At 43.0% G+C, this 20,469-nt stretch overlaps 1 protein-coding gene across 3 annotated transcripts in view; it reads right to left on the bottom strand.

Moving 5' to 3' along the window:
* Window positions 1-279: 279 nt before the first annotated feature.
* The window catches only part of NIPAL2 (NIPA like domain containing 2), a 40,071-nt gene continuing 19,881 nt past the window's right edge, over window positions 280-20,469 (bottom strand). The window contains exons 6-11 of one of the 3 annotated variants that reach the window (XM_083749822.1): window positions 17,808-17,904; window positions 11,794-11,929; window positions 6,920-7,008; window positions 4,413-4,476; window positions 996-1,090; window positions 280-636 (exon numbers count right to left, since the gene is read on the bottom strand). In XM_083749822.1, the coding sequence (XP_083605948.1) occupies window positions 542-636; window positions 996-1,090; window positions 4,413-4,476; window positions 6,920-7,008; window positions 11,794-11,929; window positions 17,808-17,904 (576 nt within the window). In that variant the 3' untranslated portion in view covers window positions 280-541. The remainder of the gene's footprint in view (window positions 637-995; window positions 1,091-4,412; window positions 4,477-6,919; window positions 7,009-11,793; window positions 11,930-17,807; window positions 17,905-20,469) is intronic. The other 2 variants (XM_083749823.1, XM_083749824.1) reach the window with 2 other exon arrangements.

Below are 20,469 nucleotides of genomic sequence, written 5' to 3'. Positions count from 1 at the left end.
GGGCAGCATGACTAAGCCGCTTCTGGCGAACCAGAGCAGCGCACGGAAACGCCGTTTACCTTCCCGCCAGAGTGGTACCTATTTATCTACTTGCACTTTGACGTGCTTTTGAAGTGCTAGGTTGGCAGGAGCTGGGTTAGGCGCAATTCTGATTTGCTGCCCTCACGTTGTTCCACTCAAATGGAAATCAAGGAGAATGTTTGCACAATTGTGTGTTTATCTCATCCCCACCTGCCCCGAACCACTTTGGCTGCAGAAAAGCAAGGAAGATCCACTGCAGAAGGAAAACACCCTGGGTCCATTTAATGACTGCTTGCTTGCTTGCTGCTTCTTCTTTTTTTCAGGCACAATAGCTGGCTTAAACCGCAATGCATTTGTGATAGCCAGGGGATCCTCAAAGAGGATTAAATAACCATAAGAACTGTCAGGATAAAATAACTTGACACGTAATGAACAAGTGTGATAAAAGGGTGGTATTGAATACGGAGCCAATAAATGGAAAGCTTCTCTTGTTAACTGGAATTTAAAACGCTCTATTCTCTTAGCTTTGAGTCTTTGCAGAGTCACCTTCATTACATAAAGAGCCGTAGGATAAGCTGGTTGAATCTGGCTGTATTTTACTCCTCATCTCCTTTCCTGTGGGATTAAAAGAAGAAGTTTTTTTTTTAAAAAAAAAAGGACTCGGAGCAACAATGATAAATCAAATCTAACAAGTTTAATTATGTTCCTCTTAAAAGGCTTCTCACTGCAGGCTTCATTTTGTTTTGCTATGATAGACTGTGGCAATGGGATGGAAGTCATTCGGAGGTTTTTAAAAAAGAAAAACCTACTGGAAATGGGATGAGAAATTAAGGGGAAGCAATTTTTATTAAACATGATTGGAAGAGCTATCTGATGTGGGTTTGTTTTTTCCCCCTTTGACTATTCTGCTCATGGATGCTTTTCAGTTGTGTGGATAGGGATGACAGGCAAAATATTTCCAGGATAAAACTTACCAGGAATCTGTCCATAGTCAATATAAAAACTTCTCAAACATTCCTTGCCTTTTTTCCGTGTGAGTATAAAAACCCCAACAAACGACAGAAAACACCTGTGGAAGCATTGTCAAAGTCATGAAGTCAGGCGACACCATGGTTTGCATATGAAAAGAGAGCGCCCAAGATAACCACAGTATAATTATGGGCCCTGCTGGCAAGGAAAGTCAAATTGCTTCAATAAGGTCTGGAGATTTAGGCCACATGGAAGGAGCCTGTGACACAACTCTTCCAAATGATGGGGAGGGAGGGAGGGAGGGAATAAGTTTGTTGATTAATGAAATCTACAGACCCCTTATTCTCTTCCATTTTAGCCTCATAACCTTCTAAAACCAGAAACTAAGGGGTCTGTCATAAACGATAAGGGTGCCAGGCCTGCTCTGGTCACTAAAGTCCAAGCATTTATTGTATTACTCCAGCAAGTGAACACAGGAACAGCTTGCGGGATCTTGTCCAGCATCCTGTTCTCAGGTGGCCAAACAGTTGCCTGTGGGATCTGCCCTCAAGCAGGATCCGAACTTGTTTGAACCTCTTTTAAACCCACCCAGTTGATATGTGAAGCAGCTGGCATATAGTAAGCCTGCAACATACGCCAGGGTTGCATTCCAGGGATCGTGCCTAAAGCCAAAATTGTGCCCAGCACTCACTTGTATGGTGAAATGCCATTGATACAGCCACTGTCTGGTGCTGGGATAGTTTCACCTCTGGAGAACTTGAGTGTGCTGCTTGATGTTGAAAGCACAGCCTTCAGGTTGTGTTACCCTATGCCACTGATGCATGTGTATGTGAGAAGTGAGGGGGAATGTGGGATAATAAATAGCACCTGTCCTGTCTAAGGATGGACAAATCAGTCAATTTTGGTTTCTCTTACACACACACACACACACACACACACACACACACACACAGTCCTCGTGGAAATTCATCAGCATTTTTGTTTGAATTTCTCTTAATATACACATTTTTGTATGCAACTTTCTTCAATACAACGCATTTCTGTATGCCATTGTCACTAATGCATGCCTTTTTATGCAGAGTTTCCCCAGTACATACACAGTCGTATACTTTACTTGGCTGGGAAACTGTGTTGTAAAATCCCGGGACGTGTGAATTTTGGAGGATAGCTGTGTTTCAGTTCGCTTTTTGTTTTGGAAAAATTAATAAGCTTGCTTTCAAATGTGAATTTCTCCTCCAGCTCTAGTCCTGTCTGTGGACATGTGTGAAGCAATGCAGTCTGAGGAATTCTACTAGCTGAGCTATAATTCTGTGAGATTTCTTAACGGAACGTATCAGCAAGTGGAAGCTTAGTTTCCACTCACTGAGATCAAAATCTCACACAGCACTTTTAAGGCAGTCTTACACAGTATCTTGTTCCCTTGGGGAAGTTGCTTCCACCTGGTTTCTCTTCACACCCTGGCTCCAACATCTAGCACAATTGGCAATCCGGGTCCTCCCTATTGTGCAGAGATTTTCCATGGCAACAGCATTTAGTATCTCTCTTCCTCCTCCTCCCAGGGTGTCTCAGAGTGTGCTACATTCACCATTTGATTACCACAGTTGGACTTTGAGACTGCATCCCTTCAACTGACTTGCATTTCTGTCCTAGTGCTTTAAAGTGAGTAAACATGTATTCTTAGGGAAGGGCCATAATTCAATGATAAAACCACATGGTTTACACACTGAATGCCTCAGGTTCACTGCCCTGCATCTCCCCAAAGCCCTGGAGATCCAGTGTGATTCAATGCAATATTGAATTCAAACGTCCAAAAGTCTGACTCAACATAAAGCTGTTTCCTGTGTTTCTTGAGATTATTTACTTATAAGAGAATTTTCAGACCTTCATCCTATAATCTCAAGGTAGATTACAGTGCAATAAAACAGTAAAACAGCACTACATTTATAAGCTTATAAGCTTATGATCAGGATTTTGTTGCTCTTAATTCCGTCTTTTGCTTTGTATCGTGCCTTGCTTTCTTTCAGATACATAACAAATCTTTCTTGTCCCCATCACTACCCAGCATTGGTGTGCAAACCCTCCACAAATTAAATACACAGAAATTTGCCTTACACCAGGTCAGACCATTTTGTCCCTCTGGCTCCCTCTCACCTCTGACTGGCAGAGCTTTCCAGGGTCGTAAGCAATGACTTCCCACATCACTAGCAACCCAATATCTTTACTTGGAGATGCAAGGAACTGAACAAGACCTTCTGTATGCTAGAACATAATGCTTCACCGCTAAGTTTAAGACCCAGTCCTGAATTGGGATGATCAATGCAGTGAGAATAAAATGTTGATCTACCACTTTTCAAGTTGGTTCTTGAAGGGTGTAATGGTTATATGGGGTTGCTCGTGCGTAAGTTGCCGCCACTCCTGGCTAGGTTGCCTGGCTAAACCTTTTCCTGGCTGGACAGCCCTTCACTTCGTGGCTGTTCAGTCGCTAGCAGAATCCGTCAGTGGGCATTTCTTGAACTTCTTCCAGCAAAGAAGTTCTTTGACGCCAAGTCTACGCCTACTTTCCCTGCGCGGAAGTCTTCTGCGCAGGGTGGGTGTGGGTAGCGGAGGACTCGTGCTCTCCCCGCTGGTCTTCGGCGAGGAGTCCTGGAGCCCCCTCGCCGATTCCCCCATCTGCCCCCCTTTATCCCTGGTGTTACGCTGATTTCCTTCCCCAGCCGATGAGCTGCCTCTCTCCCTGCTGGGCCCTTCTCCGGCATCGCTTGGGAGCCTTGCCTCCACCTCTGGCTCCGATGTCAGTTCCCTGACAAAGGGTTTTTTTTAAAAAAAAAGATTTTAAGGTGTAAGCTTTTCAAGTTCCTGAAGGAGTGTTTTACTGTGAAACGTGTGGCGCTACAATAAGTGAGAAGTGCATCCATGAGAATTGTTCTCTGCTTTGTTCTGTTCATCAGGAGGATTCAAGTGACAAGCTGTAGATGGTAGACGCCACAAGTGAAGTGTAGCCATCCAGAAGTGGCCTATTTAAGGTTGAGGTAATCTGTAGTCTAGCTCATATATATTGGTTGATCCATGGCCAGAGTTGATGGGATCTGTACTCCTCCAACACCCAGAAGGTCACACATTCCCCATCCCTGATAAACAATGAAAAGTTCACCCCCACCGGCACAAGCCCCATAACTGTTTAGCCATTTTGTCAAGTTGCAACATGACCGGTTCCATTTCCTTCCATTCGTGGAATGGGAGCCACAGTCAGGGTGACTCCTTCCTATGTTGCCCTCCTTACCTGTAGGCAGAAAGCAGAGCCAGCCTGCCCTCGTGCTCCCATGGTTTGACTTGGCCATGTATCCTTGCCTTTATCAATATTGTTACATTTGCTTAAATGCCTTACAACCAACGTGAGTAAAGTATTCAAGGAATATGCTTACCCAAAGAGAAACATGAAGCCACTCAGCAAACCAGTACTTCGGAATTCCTGATAAAATATGGCCCCTGGATTGAGACAAACCAAAAACAGCAAACTCTTGAATAGCAGGTAGACTTGACAGGAACTTCAAGGTATTCTTTTCTATATGGAGAGACCCATCCAAACTGCTTGCTTCCACCACAGAGGCTGCATCCTGGCCATTCAAAGTGGCAGCAGCAGATGGGGGAGGCCAGGCACGTTGTCCCAATTGCCAACTGGTACCAGTAGTGGAACATCTGTTTTTGCCTACACAAAGTCCTAAATTTAGCTTTTTGAATCTCTGGCTGAAATGGTCCAGTTGCTAGTGATGTGGGAAATCTCTGCTTAACCTCCTGGAAATCTCTGCCAGCCAGCATCCTCAGAATGCGTTTTGGAGCTTTCCATTAGCCTCCGCGGGTGGGAAACCCACCAGCAGGTCTTCCGCCTGCCCACACATTTGGTCATGATTTGCTAAATGTGCACCACCAGCATACTTGTTGATTCATTCCAAGCCATAGTTTGGCTTAGCATTACGTGCGAACTGAGCTTCTCAGCTCCACTGGTTGAATGGGGCTACATCTTGACCTATGATTAAAATTTTAGTTACAACAATTAGCATGATTAAAGCCTGAAATTTTAATTCCTATGCCAAATTTCATGCCGATTGGTCATGTAGTATTAAAGATAATGAGTGCTAAACTTCAGATGACCAGTCCAGCACAATCTTAATGATAAGAGTGCCTGGCCCAGAATAACAGTTGCAGATATGCCAAGAGCAAATGTCTATTTCTGTTCCTTATAGCTTGCTAGGCTATTTTACTAATTGCCCAATAACTGCATGAACCTGGCAAGCTCCCATGGCAACAGGCTGGGAACTCTTCCTAATGCTAATTGATCTAAAAGGAGCCCTTGACAGGGCCAACAATTAATAACAATGCTAACTGTTTTACGTTAACAAACCTGGCATATACGGGTGATGGGTAAGTCCCTTCATTTTAGTTTTTAATGGGACTTTGTTTAGGTCAAATTCAGTATGAGTAAGGATATTTAGCAGTTGGCCCAGAAGTGCACACCATCAAATTCTCCATTTGGTTACATCATTACAGCTGTTTTGGGTCAATCTTTCCTCTGGATCATACAGCACAGGCCTATTTTAATCCAGCTGCTGAACCAATCCATATTTTTTAAGCTTTCGTGAGCTCCGAATAAGTAATTGACATAAACTAATGGAATTTCTGTATGCAGATCTCCTGAAAACCAATGACAGAGGAGGCCCCTGTGTGTGTGTTAAAGGGATCATAAAAGTTATAGTAACAATAACTTCTTGGCTCACTGCAAACGCAGCATATTGGTCCCCCTTTGCTTGCTTGTTCTTACCACACCATACAATCCCAGGGAACTGGAGTCTCTCTTCAATCATATCCAGTTCAAAAGTTCTCACCCAGGATAAAATGTTAATAGCTTAAAATGGCTTTGGATTCATTCTAATTCCTTCGCTGTAGCCTAGCACGGAAAGCCTGCTGAAACAGAATATACACTCTGACTGCTAAGGAGCACAGCTGGTTGTTATCTTAAGGGCTTGCTTCATTGCTGAAATTACTTTAGCAGGTAAGAGAATGGGAAGCCAATGTGCACATGGGGAAAACATTCATTGTATGTCACTGCAGGCACCTGTAATAAAACCGGTAAAGCAGGATGGATGGGGAATGTCAGCCCTGAGAAAACGACATTTTGATGACAGTAGACTTTTGTCCCCTCTAAGTCATAACCAAAATGCATCTCTGAAAGCTGGGCATGCTCCAGCCTCAAAGGAGCATTTTTACATCCCATAGATTTCAATGAGAGACTTGAGCACATAATAATAATAATAGTAATAATAATAATAATAATAATAATAATAATAAACTTTTATTTATATCCCACCCTCCCTAGCCGAAGTCGGGCTTAGGGCAGCTAACATCAGATATATAACATTAGTATAAAATCAAATAATAATTAAATTACCTCCTAAAAAATCAAATTAAAGTCTAATTAGATGGCTTTCCGCAGGGTTAGGGTTGGGAACAATAAGTGCTCATCGGCCCAACTGTTTACACTGATCTTATATGGGCCTGTGAGAGTGCTGGGAGGCCTCTTTCCTATTAGTTCTTATACAAAAACAAAAGGGGAGTCAGGCTGAGCCCTGACCAAAGGCCTGGCGGAAGAACTCCATCTTGCAGGCCCTGCGGAAAGATGTCAAATGACTCTCTATCATTGCCGTCAATGGAACTTGCAAAGTGATTAACTCTGACTGCATCGTGACTGCCACATACGATGCTAAGCAAATACTCATTGGTAAGCCGGAAGAAAAAAGACAGGTCCCATATATTTCAGGGGCCCCTGGGTGGAGGGCGGGGAGTCAGAATGAATCTTTGTGAGCTCTGCACACAAGAACACAATGGAGCTCCCAGTTCTGATGCCTTTATTTGGTTGACAAGGGTACCTACTAACCTGCCACAATAGCGCTAATGCTGAAGAATATGTAGTTCATTGGGATGACCTCTTCTGCACCATAGAGCTTCATTGCTTCATTTAAAAACCTATGAGAAGAAAGTCAATGCACTTTTAGAGTCACGTCAATAAGAATTCACAGGCCAGGGCAGCCAACATTTATCAACAACTGGGCAGTTGGCATTCCAACGCTCCAAGGAGACGAAATGCATGCTCTTGAGATCAGCTCTTCCTGGGCTGCTTTTCCACCATTACTAAAAAAAAGAAAAATCCAAAGTATCAGCATTCGTCATATATGCAACAACCAAGGTGACCAAGGGTCTGGAAACTAAGCCTTATGAGGAGCGCTTGAAGGAGCTGGATATGTTTAGCCTGGAAAAGAGGAGACTGAGGGGAGATATGATAGCTATCTTCAAATATCTTAAGGGTTGTCACATGGAGGAGGGAGAATGCTTCTTTTTCTCCTGCTCTGGAGGGTAGGACTTGAACCAATGGCTTCAAGTTGCAAGAAAGGAGATTCTGACTAAACATTCGGACAAACTTTCTGACAGTAAGAGCTGTTCAGCGATGGAACAGACTCTCACAAGAGGTGGTGACTCTCCTTCCTTGGAGGTTTTTAAACAGAGGTTGGGTGGTTATCTGTCATGGAGGCTTTAGCTGAGGTTCCCGCATTGCAGGGGGTTGGACTAAATGGCCATTGGTATCCAACTCTAAGATTCTATGATTCTATTTCCATAGACCTCAGTCCCCCCCCCCTTTTGGTTTGGTGCAGATGACATTCTGATCTTTTAAGTTTGACCTGGAACCAAAGCTCTTCATATTGCATAGGCAGTGGTTCTCAACCTGTGGGTCCCCAGATGTTGTTGGACTACAACTCCCATCATCCTCAGGGACCTCAGGGATGATGGGAGTTGTAGTCCAACAACATCTGGGGACCCACAGGTTGAGAACCACTGGCATAGTGCATGGGTAGGCAAACTAAGGCCTGGGGGCCGGATCCGGCACAATTGCCTTCTCAATCTGGCCTGCGCACGGTCCGGGAATCAGCGTGTTTTTACATGAGGAGAATGTGTCCTTTTATTTAAAATCCATCTCTGGGTTATTTGTGGGGCATAAGAATTCATTCATTTCCCCCCCCCCAAAAAAAATATAGTCCAGCCCCCCGCAAGTTCTGAGGGACAGTGGACCGGCCCCCTGCTGAAAAAGTTTGCTGACCCCTGGCATAGAGAGTTGGAACACACTCCTCTGTACATCGACCAAGGTGGAAGTCCTTCTGTGCTCCACAGAGCTTGCTCCTAGATAAATGTGCACAGGATCGCAGCCTCACAAAACTATGGGAAACTATTAGGCTTTGAAGTTTATTTTAACAAGCCCACAAAAAGGGGGGGTTAAATAAAAAGGTTTTTAAATCCACAAACTACATTAGGTTAAAATCAAAATATCAAATACTGCAGGCAGGGGTCTAACAGGCTTGGGCAGCATGCTCAGTTGTTTTTAAAAATGTCTTTCTTTGAACAGCAAACCTCCAGGCTATACCATAAGCGACTCTTGAATGTTTCTAAAGTGATTTGCCTGGCAGTATCAGCTAGTATGGTATTATCAGTAGAATCTCAGTCTAGGAATGAGGAGACTCAGGTTCAATTCCATACTCAGAAGTGAAGCTCACTAGGTAACCTTGGACCAGTCATTGACTGCATATATACCATACATTTAAAGCACGCGCACACACACGCGCACACCGCAAATCCTAGGATCTATAGTTTGTTAAGGGTACTGGAAATTGTAGCTCTGTGAGGAACTTTTTGGGTGCGCTTCAAATGACTGGTGTGTTTGCAGCCACTATCTCTGTCAACGTTATTGACTTCACAGGGATGTTATGCTGATAAAAGGGCAGTGAGAGAAGCAAACAGAAGAACCAAGGCAGGATATGAATGTAATAAATAAATGCTGTTTAAAAACCCAAGCCAAAAGCCTCTTTGAGTATATGGAACTTGTTACAAAATACTCTGGTTCTTGGCAGGTACTTCAAAACATGAGCATTACTCAGTGCAGAATAACACAGATGAACAAGCCTGTGAGCAAAATCACCACACCCTCCCACCCTTCCCATTACTTATCTTTCTAGGGAGGAAACTAAGGAAATCACCCATGTTCTTCAGCCTTGGGCACCCTTGGCCATGGACGGCACGGAAAAACTCAGTGCAGTGGCTCAGGAAATTCCTGGCGAAGATTTCACTTCTGCCACAAACTCACCAGGCAGGCTCAAGTCAAACCACTGTCTAGTAGACCCAATCTTACAGAATGGGGATCCTGCCTGAGATCTTGTGAGGTCTGCTATCGGTCAGAGTAGACAATGCTATGCTAGATGGACAAACAATGTTATAGTACAGCTACCTATGTTCCCAAGGTAATGTTTGGCCTACCTTAAAAGGCTGTTGCAAGAATTACTCTGTATATTATTATTATTTATTGAATTTATATACCATCCTATACCTGGGGGTCTCAGGGCAGTTCACAGAATAAAATCAAGATATAAAACCACAAAATACCTAATAAAAATAAAAACAACCCAATATTTATATTTAATAAAAGTATTTCTGTACTGCCATTTCATAAAATAACAGAGGGTTGCACATCACCAAAACATAAAAATGTTGATGTATTTTAAGAACAGTAGTTATATTATATTATTATTTATTAGGGTAGGCATGGCTGCTCGTTTCAAAACCTGTTATTTAATATTTAGTCCTGAATTTAAATATGAGGAAATGTCGAATCTTTTCTGACCATTGGAGCTTCCAACCATTTCTGCCTTATCAACTGACAAAAGAGCCGCTTAAAAAAAAATACACTGGGGGACACCCACCACATCCCCAAAAAGCTGGATCAGCAGCTGAATATAGAAGTCTTAATTTCATGTAGAAAATGTTGTGCATCCTTTAAAAAGAGCGATCCTCCAAATGGCCTATTGATACAACATTAAAGTCCAGCTTCTAATCTGTTTTAGACATTAGGAGTGACTGCAAGGTTATTTTAGCAACCGTTGAGCAGTCTCCATGGAGCTTTAAAAATAAAATAAAAAATCCTGCATATTCATGGCATAGTCAGGATTTCAAAATCATTGCAGACACCTCATTACTTTTGGCCAGTAATACCAATGACACTCTGGGAAAAAAAATCCAGCATAAATGCATGAAGATGCTACCCCCTCTCCTAAAATAAAAAAGGCTGTTCAAATGAGTCACTAAAAGAGGGATGGCAGAACTTTGGCTCTCCAGCTATAGATAGACCACAAATCCCATCATCCCTAACCACTGGCCATGCTGGCTAGAACTGATGGGAGGTGTAGTTCAGTAACGTACCGAAGGCCACAGGTTAGTGACCCCTGCACTAAAATATGTTTTGAGTTATGTTTGGCTACAAGAGGAAAAGCTGTAAAAGTTCCTGGTTTGAATCTTAATTCTGATATCAGTGCACCAGGTGGTCTTAGGAAAGCCACCATAAAGGCTGTATACGCACCATACATTTAAAGCACACACATCCAAGAATCATGGGAAGTGTAGTTTGTTAAGAGTGCTGGGAATTGCAGTTCTGCGAGGGGTAAGCCACATTTCCCAGGATACTTTCAAGAGACGGAGGTGGAATAGAGTTGGATTAGAGAGTTTAGAGTTTGGATTTGATATCCCGCGTTATCACTACCCAAAGGAGTCTCAAAGCGGCTGACATTCTCCTTTCCCTTCCTCCCCCACAACAAACACTCTGTGAGGTGAGTGGGGCTGAGAAACTTCAAAGAAGTGTGACTAGCCCAAGGTCACCCAGCAGCTGCATGTGGAGGAGCGGAGATGCGAACCCAGTTCCCCAGATTACAAGACTACCGCTCTTAACCACTACACCACACTGGCTCACATGCGGTTTAAGCCTAAGAACATTAGAAAATGTGGTTTAAGCCTAAGAACATTAGAAAAGCCCAGCTAGTTCAGACCAAAGGTCCATCTAGTTTGTTTATTAAATTTTGCGTTCCACTTTCCCATAGATATATGCTCAAAGCGTCTTATAACAGAACAACAAAAATGCTAATAAATGCTATTATCAAAATAGCAACATCAGGTTGTGTTCACGTTGCCTGCAGTTGGGGAGAGTGCAGAAACACAGGGCATAATGATACCAAAGCACAGAGTGAGTTAAACTACTAGACAGTCTAAAGGTTTGGGGGAGAACTAGACACGGAAATGCTATTATCGGCGGCAGCCCCCTGTCTTCTGCGAGAACTATCGTCACAGCCAAGTTAATCAATGGATAGACCTTGAAAAGACAGGAAGGAAATCCCAGTTGGAAGAAGAAAGCTTTTGAAGACATAATTATCTGAGTATTCTGGGGAGATTAAGCCCCTTCCCCTTTAATAGTAATAATAATAAAAACGGACAAGGGAAATTGTGTTGCTACAACCTGCGAATACAAAGCAGCACGGGGGAACGAGATGGCGAAATTAGTGAAAGCAGAGCAGGGTGTTAGTTTTATTAGTGACTGGCAGTGGGTGTAAAAGCTGTGGAAAATGTCAGAATGAAAAAGCAGCAGGAAACCAGCAAGGTTCATCTGGTCTGAAATCCTCAGCAAATGTAAAAGTGCATTTAGGAAAACCTGCATGGCTAGTTAACAGCAAAATAAAGCATCGCGCTCATAAATCAAAACTAGAAGTGAGCGCATAATAATGCATCTGGCCTGAAACCATCAGTGCTGAGTTGGGCCAAGAGGGCCCGTTAGAAGTTGGCTGTATAAGCTATGCTATGACACAAAGCATTAACTAGAGGAACAGAAATTAGCAAATGGCTGTTAATAGGGTAATAAGATGGTAGGTGAATATGTTAGAAACTTACTTGACTTGGAAAGCACATGTTACTGCCATCAGAATGAGCATGATATAGAAAACAGGGTAGGTTAGCTGCATGTTCCCTCTCACAGAAAGTGTAATCATGGTTGCCACGGCTTTTACTGAAACGACGTTCAGAGATGCTGGAAAACAAAACAGGCTGATTCATGCATGCACGTTATCTGAATATCTTCTCTCTCAGTGACTCCTGCCTCAATGTCTTGAGTAGGTACTGCTGAAAAGTGCTGTGTTTTAAGTGAGCGGAACCAATTGTGTTTGAATTCATTTCTGGTTGCTTTCATTTGTATTTATTGTTTACTTGGAAATGTTAGAAACTGCTTGATAAAAAAGTGGTGTGCAAATAAAATTATAGATAAAACACAGCTAAAATCCACAAACCAGTTAAAAAAACAAATACGCAGGAAAACCATAATCAAAATCGAATATAAAAAATTAAAAATCAATATAGGTAGCTAAATCATGTTTCTGGCTAGGCTGGGCATCCCACCCCCATCCTAGGTTTACAGCAGGCATCTAAAACAATATAGTGAGAGTACCTGCCAATAGGATGTTTTAAAAATATCTATCAATGGGCAGGCATATATTATTCATTGGTTTCTTGGCCTAATTTCTCTGGATTGGATCCAGACTTAGGCTGTGTGCACATTACCACTTACTCTGACTCCAGCATGCTCCCAGTACTGGTGTCTAAAGCTAAATGCACATGACATTAGCCACAATTCATTCATATCCTGTAGTTTCTTGAGAAATATTCCCCTGAGTCCAGCTTCCATCCAATTATAAAACAGAAGCCACAGTTAAGGCAAGATGTGTACATTTCAAGCAGCCATTGCACATGTGCAGGTGATAGTACATGCGCAGATGACAGCTATGGTGAACTGGAATTTGGTGTGGGGAAACAAATCAAGTATTGGGCATTGGGTGAAGACATATCTGCCCCCTCTCTGGTGTGTACAGGAATCCAAGAAAGCAGTGTTAAACTTGGGGGAATGATCTCACCGTGTTTCAAGCTGCTAATGTGTACACACCCGAAGGCTGGCATAACTTACACACACTTATGTAAGAGCAAGCCCCACTGAATTCAGAGGGATTGATTTCTGAGCAGACATGTACAGGATTTCTCCACATGTTAGCTGCACTTCACTACCACTGAAATCAATGGAACTTAGGTATGGCTAACCTGTTCCATTGACTCCAATGGGATCTGGATCCAGTCCTATTTGTTTACCCACAAACCTCTGGATATCTTATCTTTTGAATGACTTAAAATTCACCCATCTGATCTTGATATTTTGCATTAGGAAAGTCTCCCATGTTACAAGTCAGCCTTTCACATTTCCCTGTACAACATGGTATAGCTCACTGGAAATATTTTACTAAGCCTAAATTCACCCTTCACCAACGGTGCACACAGGAAAACAAGTAACTTGCTTGGATCCCAAGGGTTTGTCTGAATCGGAGCAAAAAGCAGATGTTGCCCACTGTTGTTCTGAACCTTGCCCCCTGTAAATGTGGAGTTTCTTGATCCTGGACACTTTGAACTTTCCAAGGATCAACACACACACACACACACACACACACACACACCACATTTAAAGAAGGAAAAGTCCAAGACAACACTACAATGGGGAGGATGTCTTGTGGACCCTTCTGTATCAATGGGGAGACTGGTGGGTGCAAATCCACATTTTGCTCTAGGGTCAACAAGCCTTATGTCTTGTAGGGACTATCACAAATACATGGTGAGAAGTAAGTGACATTGTTAATATATGTGACATGGGCAGATACGATGGGCATATCTGGGTAAAGAGGAGAAACAAACCTCCTAGCGACACAGCTCTAGGGCTGCTCTATGATTTTGTCATCTACAATTGCTCCTTTTTTCACAGAGGCAATTACACTGTTCTGTACCTCATCTGTCCAACACAAGCGCCAAGGTAAAACAATGGGAGATAAAATCGGCAAGTTCAGTGCTGGCATGAAGCTATGTGGAAACAGAGTCAAATGGTGTAAAATAAAAGTTTTCCAATAAAACCCGCCATTTCCGTCCTTCCTGCTGACAGCTATATTGCTGGAAGGTGAATATATTAAAGCTGACAGTATTATCAGAGATGGCGGGATTCTTTCCACCCAGATTCTATATAAGTTTAACAATCAGGCATAGGAAGCCCCTAAGAGCCTCTTTAAATATTAAATGCAGAAATTGTTCTTCTGGTTAACGCAGCACCAAAGAGGGACAAACGGCTTTTGCTGACTCCGATAACAGATCCCCTTTAGCTAGCAATGCAGCAGCTGAAAAGTGACATCATCTGCAACAGCAGGAAACGCAGAAATCCTGCTCGGTCTCTCCCATTTCACCCCTCCAGTCTACCATACTGTAAATTCCAGATTAGGCATGAAACAAGGTGCTTCTCGGTGAGTCAGTTTCCAGAGCTGCGTCGCCCAAAGCGTTTGCAGATTTATACCAACACTTCCCTGCTCCTATTCTGGGGGAAATAAAAGCGAACCCAAATGTATGAAACACAGATCTCTCTGCTTATTAAGACCGATGTGACAAATATATGAAAGTATCCACACACCACACCACACCTCTAGTGAGTTGTACATATGAGTAACGGAGGACAGACACTAAAACAACTCTTTCACAATAAAATATTATAGCATAGTTCCTTGCTGGTTTACACATCATGCCCTGAGGGGAGGCGGAATGTAGGAAAGTGTGTTGGTCTTAAATGGCTCTAAAGGGTGATTAGATAAATTTGTGGAGGTTTATCTATGGCTACACTGAAACTTACATGTTCACAGACTATATCCCATTGAACACCAGCTGCAGGGTAGCAACAGCAGAGGGAGGCTATTGATTCCATGCATTGCATATGGGCTTCCCAAAGTATGCTAGACTAGATGGAGTTGGTCTGGTTCAACAGGACTCTCCTTAAATTCCATTTTAAAAGATATCCAAATGGGGACATCATCTTAACACATTTATAAGGACTAATTCCCAGCTCTGGGATTTTTAGCTGTTCATATTAAAGATACTATTCTTGAACGACTGGGAAAGAGATTCACCCTTCCTTTGATGGTTTACAAAGCAAAGTGCTCTTTGACTGGCAATCAGAAAACAAGTTGGAAATGTCAGAAATTGCAGTCAATGACTTTGTCAAGTGGTTCTATCTCCTCACCCTCCAACCTAGAACAATGATTATCCTCAGTGCTATTTTTCCTGAAGTGCCAGAACTGAGTTCCGGCAAGTTCCGGCTGGAAAAAAAGCCCCGATTATTCTACTGCTTCAGTTGCTCCTGGCAGCTACTGAATGACACCCTGGTCTAAGCAAACTAGCAACAACACCATAGAGATATCATATTTATCGTGATTGGTACATATTTGGCTAGCTGTGACATCAGAAAGCAAACTGAATTTGCTTGTGCAGCTGTGGCAGGCAACTCCAGCCTGTACTTTATGCAACAATCATGTCTGCCACAAATCGGGTCCTCCCTTAAAGAGGGCACGTGTTGCGGTGGGGCCTGGCAACCTAACCCTGTGTTGTGGGTGGGTACGTTTGGATAGCCACAACACCCGATTGGTAGGTCCCTTGATGCAGGGTTCAATCAGGCCAATGGGATGCAGGCTAAATGGATCAAGGGACTTAGATATACCTATGCACATGACCCAGAGCTTCCTCTTTCAGTGCGTGCATCGGAACACCCGCCCACCTCTCCCTATAATTAGGGCTTGCGCGCTCGACCTTGCTATGCCATTGTGTGTCGTCTGTCATTGGAACAGGGGCACGGCAGGAATTTTCCCCATTTGGCTGATTGGCTGTTGCCATTTGGGTTTTGCCTACCGCGTAGCAAATCATCACAACTTGTAAAGTTGCGGATAGGCTCTGGTTCAGGTGATAGGGATGGAAGAACGCTCTCGCCATCCCTATGTGAAGGGTATTCCGTTTAAGGAATCCAGGGACTCGATGGTTTGGTCAACCTCTGTGAGGGGGTTGTGCCCATGCCTGAGTCCAGGGGGGAGGGCACTTGGGTGGCAGAGATAGCCTGTTCCCAGATTTCCGCTTATCCAGGTGTTAACCCTTGGCTGACCTATGCTGGTGTCCTGGATCAGTGCTATCTGCAATGGTGCAGGGAGCTAGTCGAACCAGAGCCTATGCAACCATTCACTTGCTGTAATCAATAAAGTTGTGGCCTAAATTCTGCTGAAAACCAAACCAAAATTTGAGTCTTGTCTGAATTTATTTAGGGGGGGGGGAGGTTTAAAGGTCTCAACACACAAATGCAGTGATGTTTCTTGTAGCAAAGTGCAAAAGACAGGACATGTGCTCTTAAAAGCTGCTCTACATGTATTGGCAACAGACCTATCAGAGCTCTCACACATGAGTGCTTATGAACACGTGGCTGTTGTTCACACTCTGCGCATGTGTTTTGCAGGAAACAGCAGCACACCAGTTAATTTCTAGGCATGAAATTCTGTGTAAACTGGAGCTATTCTGAGATTGCGATGTCTTGCTCTGGCTGAATTCAACAGGAGAGGATTAATTCAGCATAAAAGATACAGATCAATATTGGAATCCTATGCATAACTACTTAAAAATCCCTTAGAGTTTGATGGGACTTATTCCGGGGTAGAGATGTACAGAATTGCAGTGTAAGGCCCTTAAATGTCTTCAAGCACTTTCTAAATTGGGTATCATTATAAAGGGGGAAGAAGCAAACCCAGAGTCACCAAAAAAATACTGAGACATGATAACTTCTAATGCACACATAAGTGTTGTGTGAAATGTACTCCACTGAGTCACCTAAATCCAAGCTGGTAATTGCAATGTGTGAACATCATCAATACGACAAGTTTTTAAAAAACCTGTAGCCCATGACCATAGCCCACCAAGTCCAATCACCTCCAGAAGACATAGTGTATAACTTGGGTTCCATTAAATTCAATGGTTTTTACTAAGGAATGTTCTCCAGGGACTGTGGCATATATCCATAATTTTTATTCTTCTAGGCTGAAGACTGTTTTACTGTGCAAACAATGGAATATGTTTCAGCTTGAGTGCACCATGAAGAAACGCAAACAAATGTACAATACTAAAATTTTTATTTGCTTTGACTCCAACTCTAAGGGGAAAATATGTATGCAAATGAGAGACGAAAACTGAATAGGTCTCTTGTTGCCCATCTCGACACACAGCTTATATACACTTCCACAAAGTGCTTGGATAGGCTTGGGCTTTTATGCTTGAGTTATTGGTTTGTTTACTTCAGCTAGTGCTGGTCGAAATCTCTTTTCAAGCAACAAGGAATTTCAGACAGACTCTCTAATTCACTCTCTCTGGGATCAAGTGGTCCACAACAGCCATAACTGTCTTACCAACTAAAGCTGATAAAAGATATCCCTAGCCACTGTGCCCCTATGTGCTTCAAGTGACAAAGATGGATCAAGAAGCATCCCCAGAAATGCTCAGTGGGGCAAATGTTCATGACATGTCATGTCATAGCTCAGAGAAGGCAACAGTGGAGTCTTGGCACCTATGTTCCATGAACTGGCTGCCCTACGTATAATCTCCCCCCAAGTGTATATTTGCAGCAGAAAGATGTGGACAGAGTTCTGATTTGACTGAATGGTCTGCAGTCTTCAGACCGTAGGCTGGACATACAATTTATGGATGTTCATCTGTGTTAAAAATTTCCCTGCAAATAGAAAGCCAGCAGGAACCTGTCCCCTTCTGTGCTAGCTTTCTACTCACCAAGAGTTTGTGATGTGGCATAGGATTCAACAGCGGTATTCTCCACCTGTAGCCTGATGTAGAACCAATATCTAATGTGGCATTCTGCTGCATGGATACTCAAAACCCACATAAGTTAGCATGAGGAAGTGGGGCAAGGGGGGCAAAATTCTGGAGCCCTGCAAGAAGTTTCAGGACCAGCCAGCACAAAACAAAAGAGAACAAAGGAACAATCAGCACAAAACATTGCAGATGAGCCGTAGCCTTACCTAGCACTGCTACCATTGTTAGCAAAATCACAATGTGATTCACTTTCTTTCTTTTATGGAAATACAAAAGAATGCAGAATGCTATTACTGCCAGGATCTGAAAAGAAAAAGCGTAAAAGGCTTAAGTTGCTAAAATGCAGAATAAAAGCTTCAGACAAAATCTTTAACAAGATGTCACATACTTATCTACCCCTTTAAAGGGATGAGTAAGAGGGGTAACCTCACCACCATTTATCAAACAATTATTCCTATAAACCTTTCCTAAGAAATGTTCACATTTTGCTGTCTAGTTCTCTTACCCTTTCAAGTGCCTACTTTATTTTTACAGCCTTGAAAAGATTTAAAACAAAGGAGAGAGGAGAGAGAGTTCTTGCAGTAATAATCTGGCAAGCAAAGACACCCAGTTTTAGCTATGTATAATCACGCTGAGCCACCACTGTACGTAGCAGTGCCATTGTCCAGTTGCAACGAGACTACTCTGGTGTAGGTGACTTGAAGATTGCAGCCCAATCTATGGCTTATCTTACTTACCGCTTGCATTAATTACCTTCACTTACTCTTCTGTTCCTCCGCCCTCATCAATAAAACTTGGACTGAACGCAGAGTTCTGCTCAGAACACCTGCAATGCATTTGTAACTCTGCACTGGTTTTCAATCACTGCCTAGCCAACTACCTGTCAAAAGGTTGCATAAAAGAAAAATATACCAGCAGAGTTAATGGTACGCGAGGAGAGGCGGCTTTGCAAGACATTCTGCAGATGGGATTTCCTTAACGCCGCACGCAGACAGGGCTTGCTGCTTCAGAATCGCCAGCAACACCCCCACATGCACTGCAGCCCCACTCCAAAGCAGCTTCCATATGGGCCAGAGATTGCTGCTTAGTAGACACATTCCATGGGGTGAATTTCCACTTTCCAATGCAGATGTTGGGATGTGGTGGGTGCTTCTTTGACCTGGAAGCAGTGGCTATGTTAATACATAAAACTCTTTTGTGCTGGCCCTGACCTAATATAGTATTACCTAGTATTCCCTTATGCTAGGTAATACTATTCACCCATCGAGCACTTTTACATAGGAACACAGGAAACTTTTTTATACAGAGTTAGGCCATTGGCCCATCTTCTTTTTCTTCTTTGGCGATCCCTCGTAGCCGAGTAAGGCCAGTTCTGGATCCACGCATCCTTCCACGGTGGGAACATAGGTTTTCAGGCGGGAGTTGATCATGGTGAGGGTTTGCCAAGCATGCCTTCCTCTTAGGACATCTCTCCCTTTCATCCTGAGTTTGAGCGTCTTCAAAGCCCATGACACCATTGGTAAAGGCTGTTCTCCAATTGGAGCGCTCGCAGGCCAGTATTTCCTGGTTGTCGGTGTTTATGCTACATTTTTTTAGATTTGCCTTGAGAGAGTTTTTAAACCTCTTTTGTTGACCACCAGCATTATGCTTTCCATTTTTAAGTTCGGAATAGAGTAGTTGCTTTGGAAGACGATCATCAGGCATCTGCACATCTAACTTGATATTGTCCATCTAACTCGATATTGTCTACACTGACTGGCAGCAGATCTCCAAGAGTTTCAGACAAGGGTCACTGCAACCCTACCTGAAGATGCCGAGGAAAACTGAACCTTGGATCTTTTGCAGACAAAAGAGTTGTTCTATATCACTGAGCTGTTTTGAGTAAGAATATTTGACCACCAAGCCCTTTTGCACTCTCACGAGCAACGGCTCTCTGATCCTTTTAGCTGGAGATGCATAGGGACCCAGTACTGAGTCAGACCATTGGTCCTACACTGACTGACAGTGGATCTCCAGGGTACCAGGCAGGGGAACTTTCCCAGCCCCACTTAGAGATGCTGGGGATTGAACCAAGGACCTGCATGCAAAGAGATGCTCTAACATTCAGCTATGGCCTTTCCCCTATGGGAAAATACAGTACTACCGATTAGGTCTCTTCTGCAACAGCAGATGGCACAGGCTTCCTGACCCCATCTGCCTTCCCTCCCAGCACACAAGTCTTTCTTAAGGAAGCCCAGGGAATGTGGGGAAGAGCCCCCACTATGAAAGGGGGGGGGACCTTGCTTTTCAACTTTTATTACTGATATATATTTCTGAAGCCTTTTTTTATTTCCTGTGAGTAAGGAGAGTTTGGTAACTGAAAAAGTTTCCTCTTCCTCATTTGCACAGAAAAGCATGTGGTTAGATTCATTTCTTTAAAAAAAACAGTTGATTTTAATCATCTGTGTTTTGTTATATGATTACCCTGTTCCATTATGATTTTAGACATCTGTGCTGCATATTCAGTTTTGTTATGGCTTATGGTCAAACAATAAAACCTAAAGAAAATACATAAATAAAACAGCCAATCAGGTATGGGCATTCCTGGGTATCCCAGCTTCCAAATCTGGAACTGTAGGTTTAAAATTCTAAAACTGCCCTCAATCTGTTCAAGTCAATAAAGAGCAGCAAGTTACATTTGGAAACTCCCCTTTTGACTTCTCGCAGAAAAAAAAATAGGTCGCCAGTAAATGTTCTGAAAACATGTTCAAATGGGTGTTCTAAGTGCTTCCCTGGACTGCAGCCTAAAGCTTTAGAAGGTGAGGAAAGGTATTTATCCCTAACAAGTCCACGATTTTAAGGAAGTTTTTTTATTCGTTGAGAAAGAAA

The sequence above is a fragment of the Podarcis gaigeae genome (assembly GCF_964106915.1).
Source record: "Podarcis gaigeae genome assembly, chromosome: 7".
Lineage (NCBI taxonomy): Eukaryota > Metazoa > Chordata > Lepidosauria > Squamata > Lacertidae > Podarcis > Podarcis gaigeae.
The sequence above is the reverse complement of the archived record's forward strand: the minus strand, read 5'-3'. Positions and strand labels throughout refer to the sequence as shown.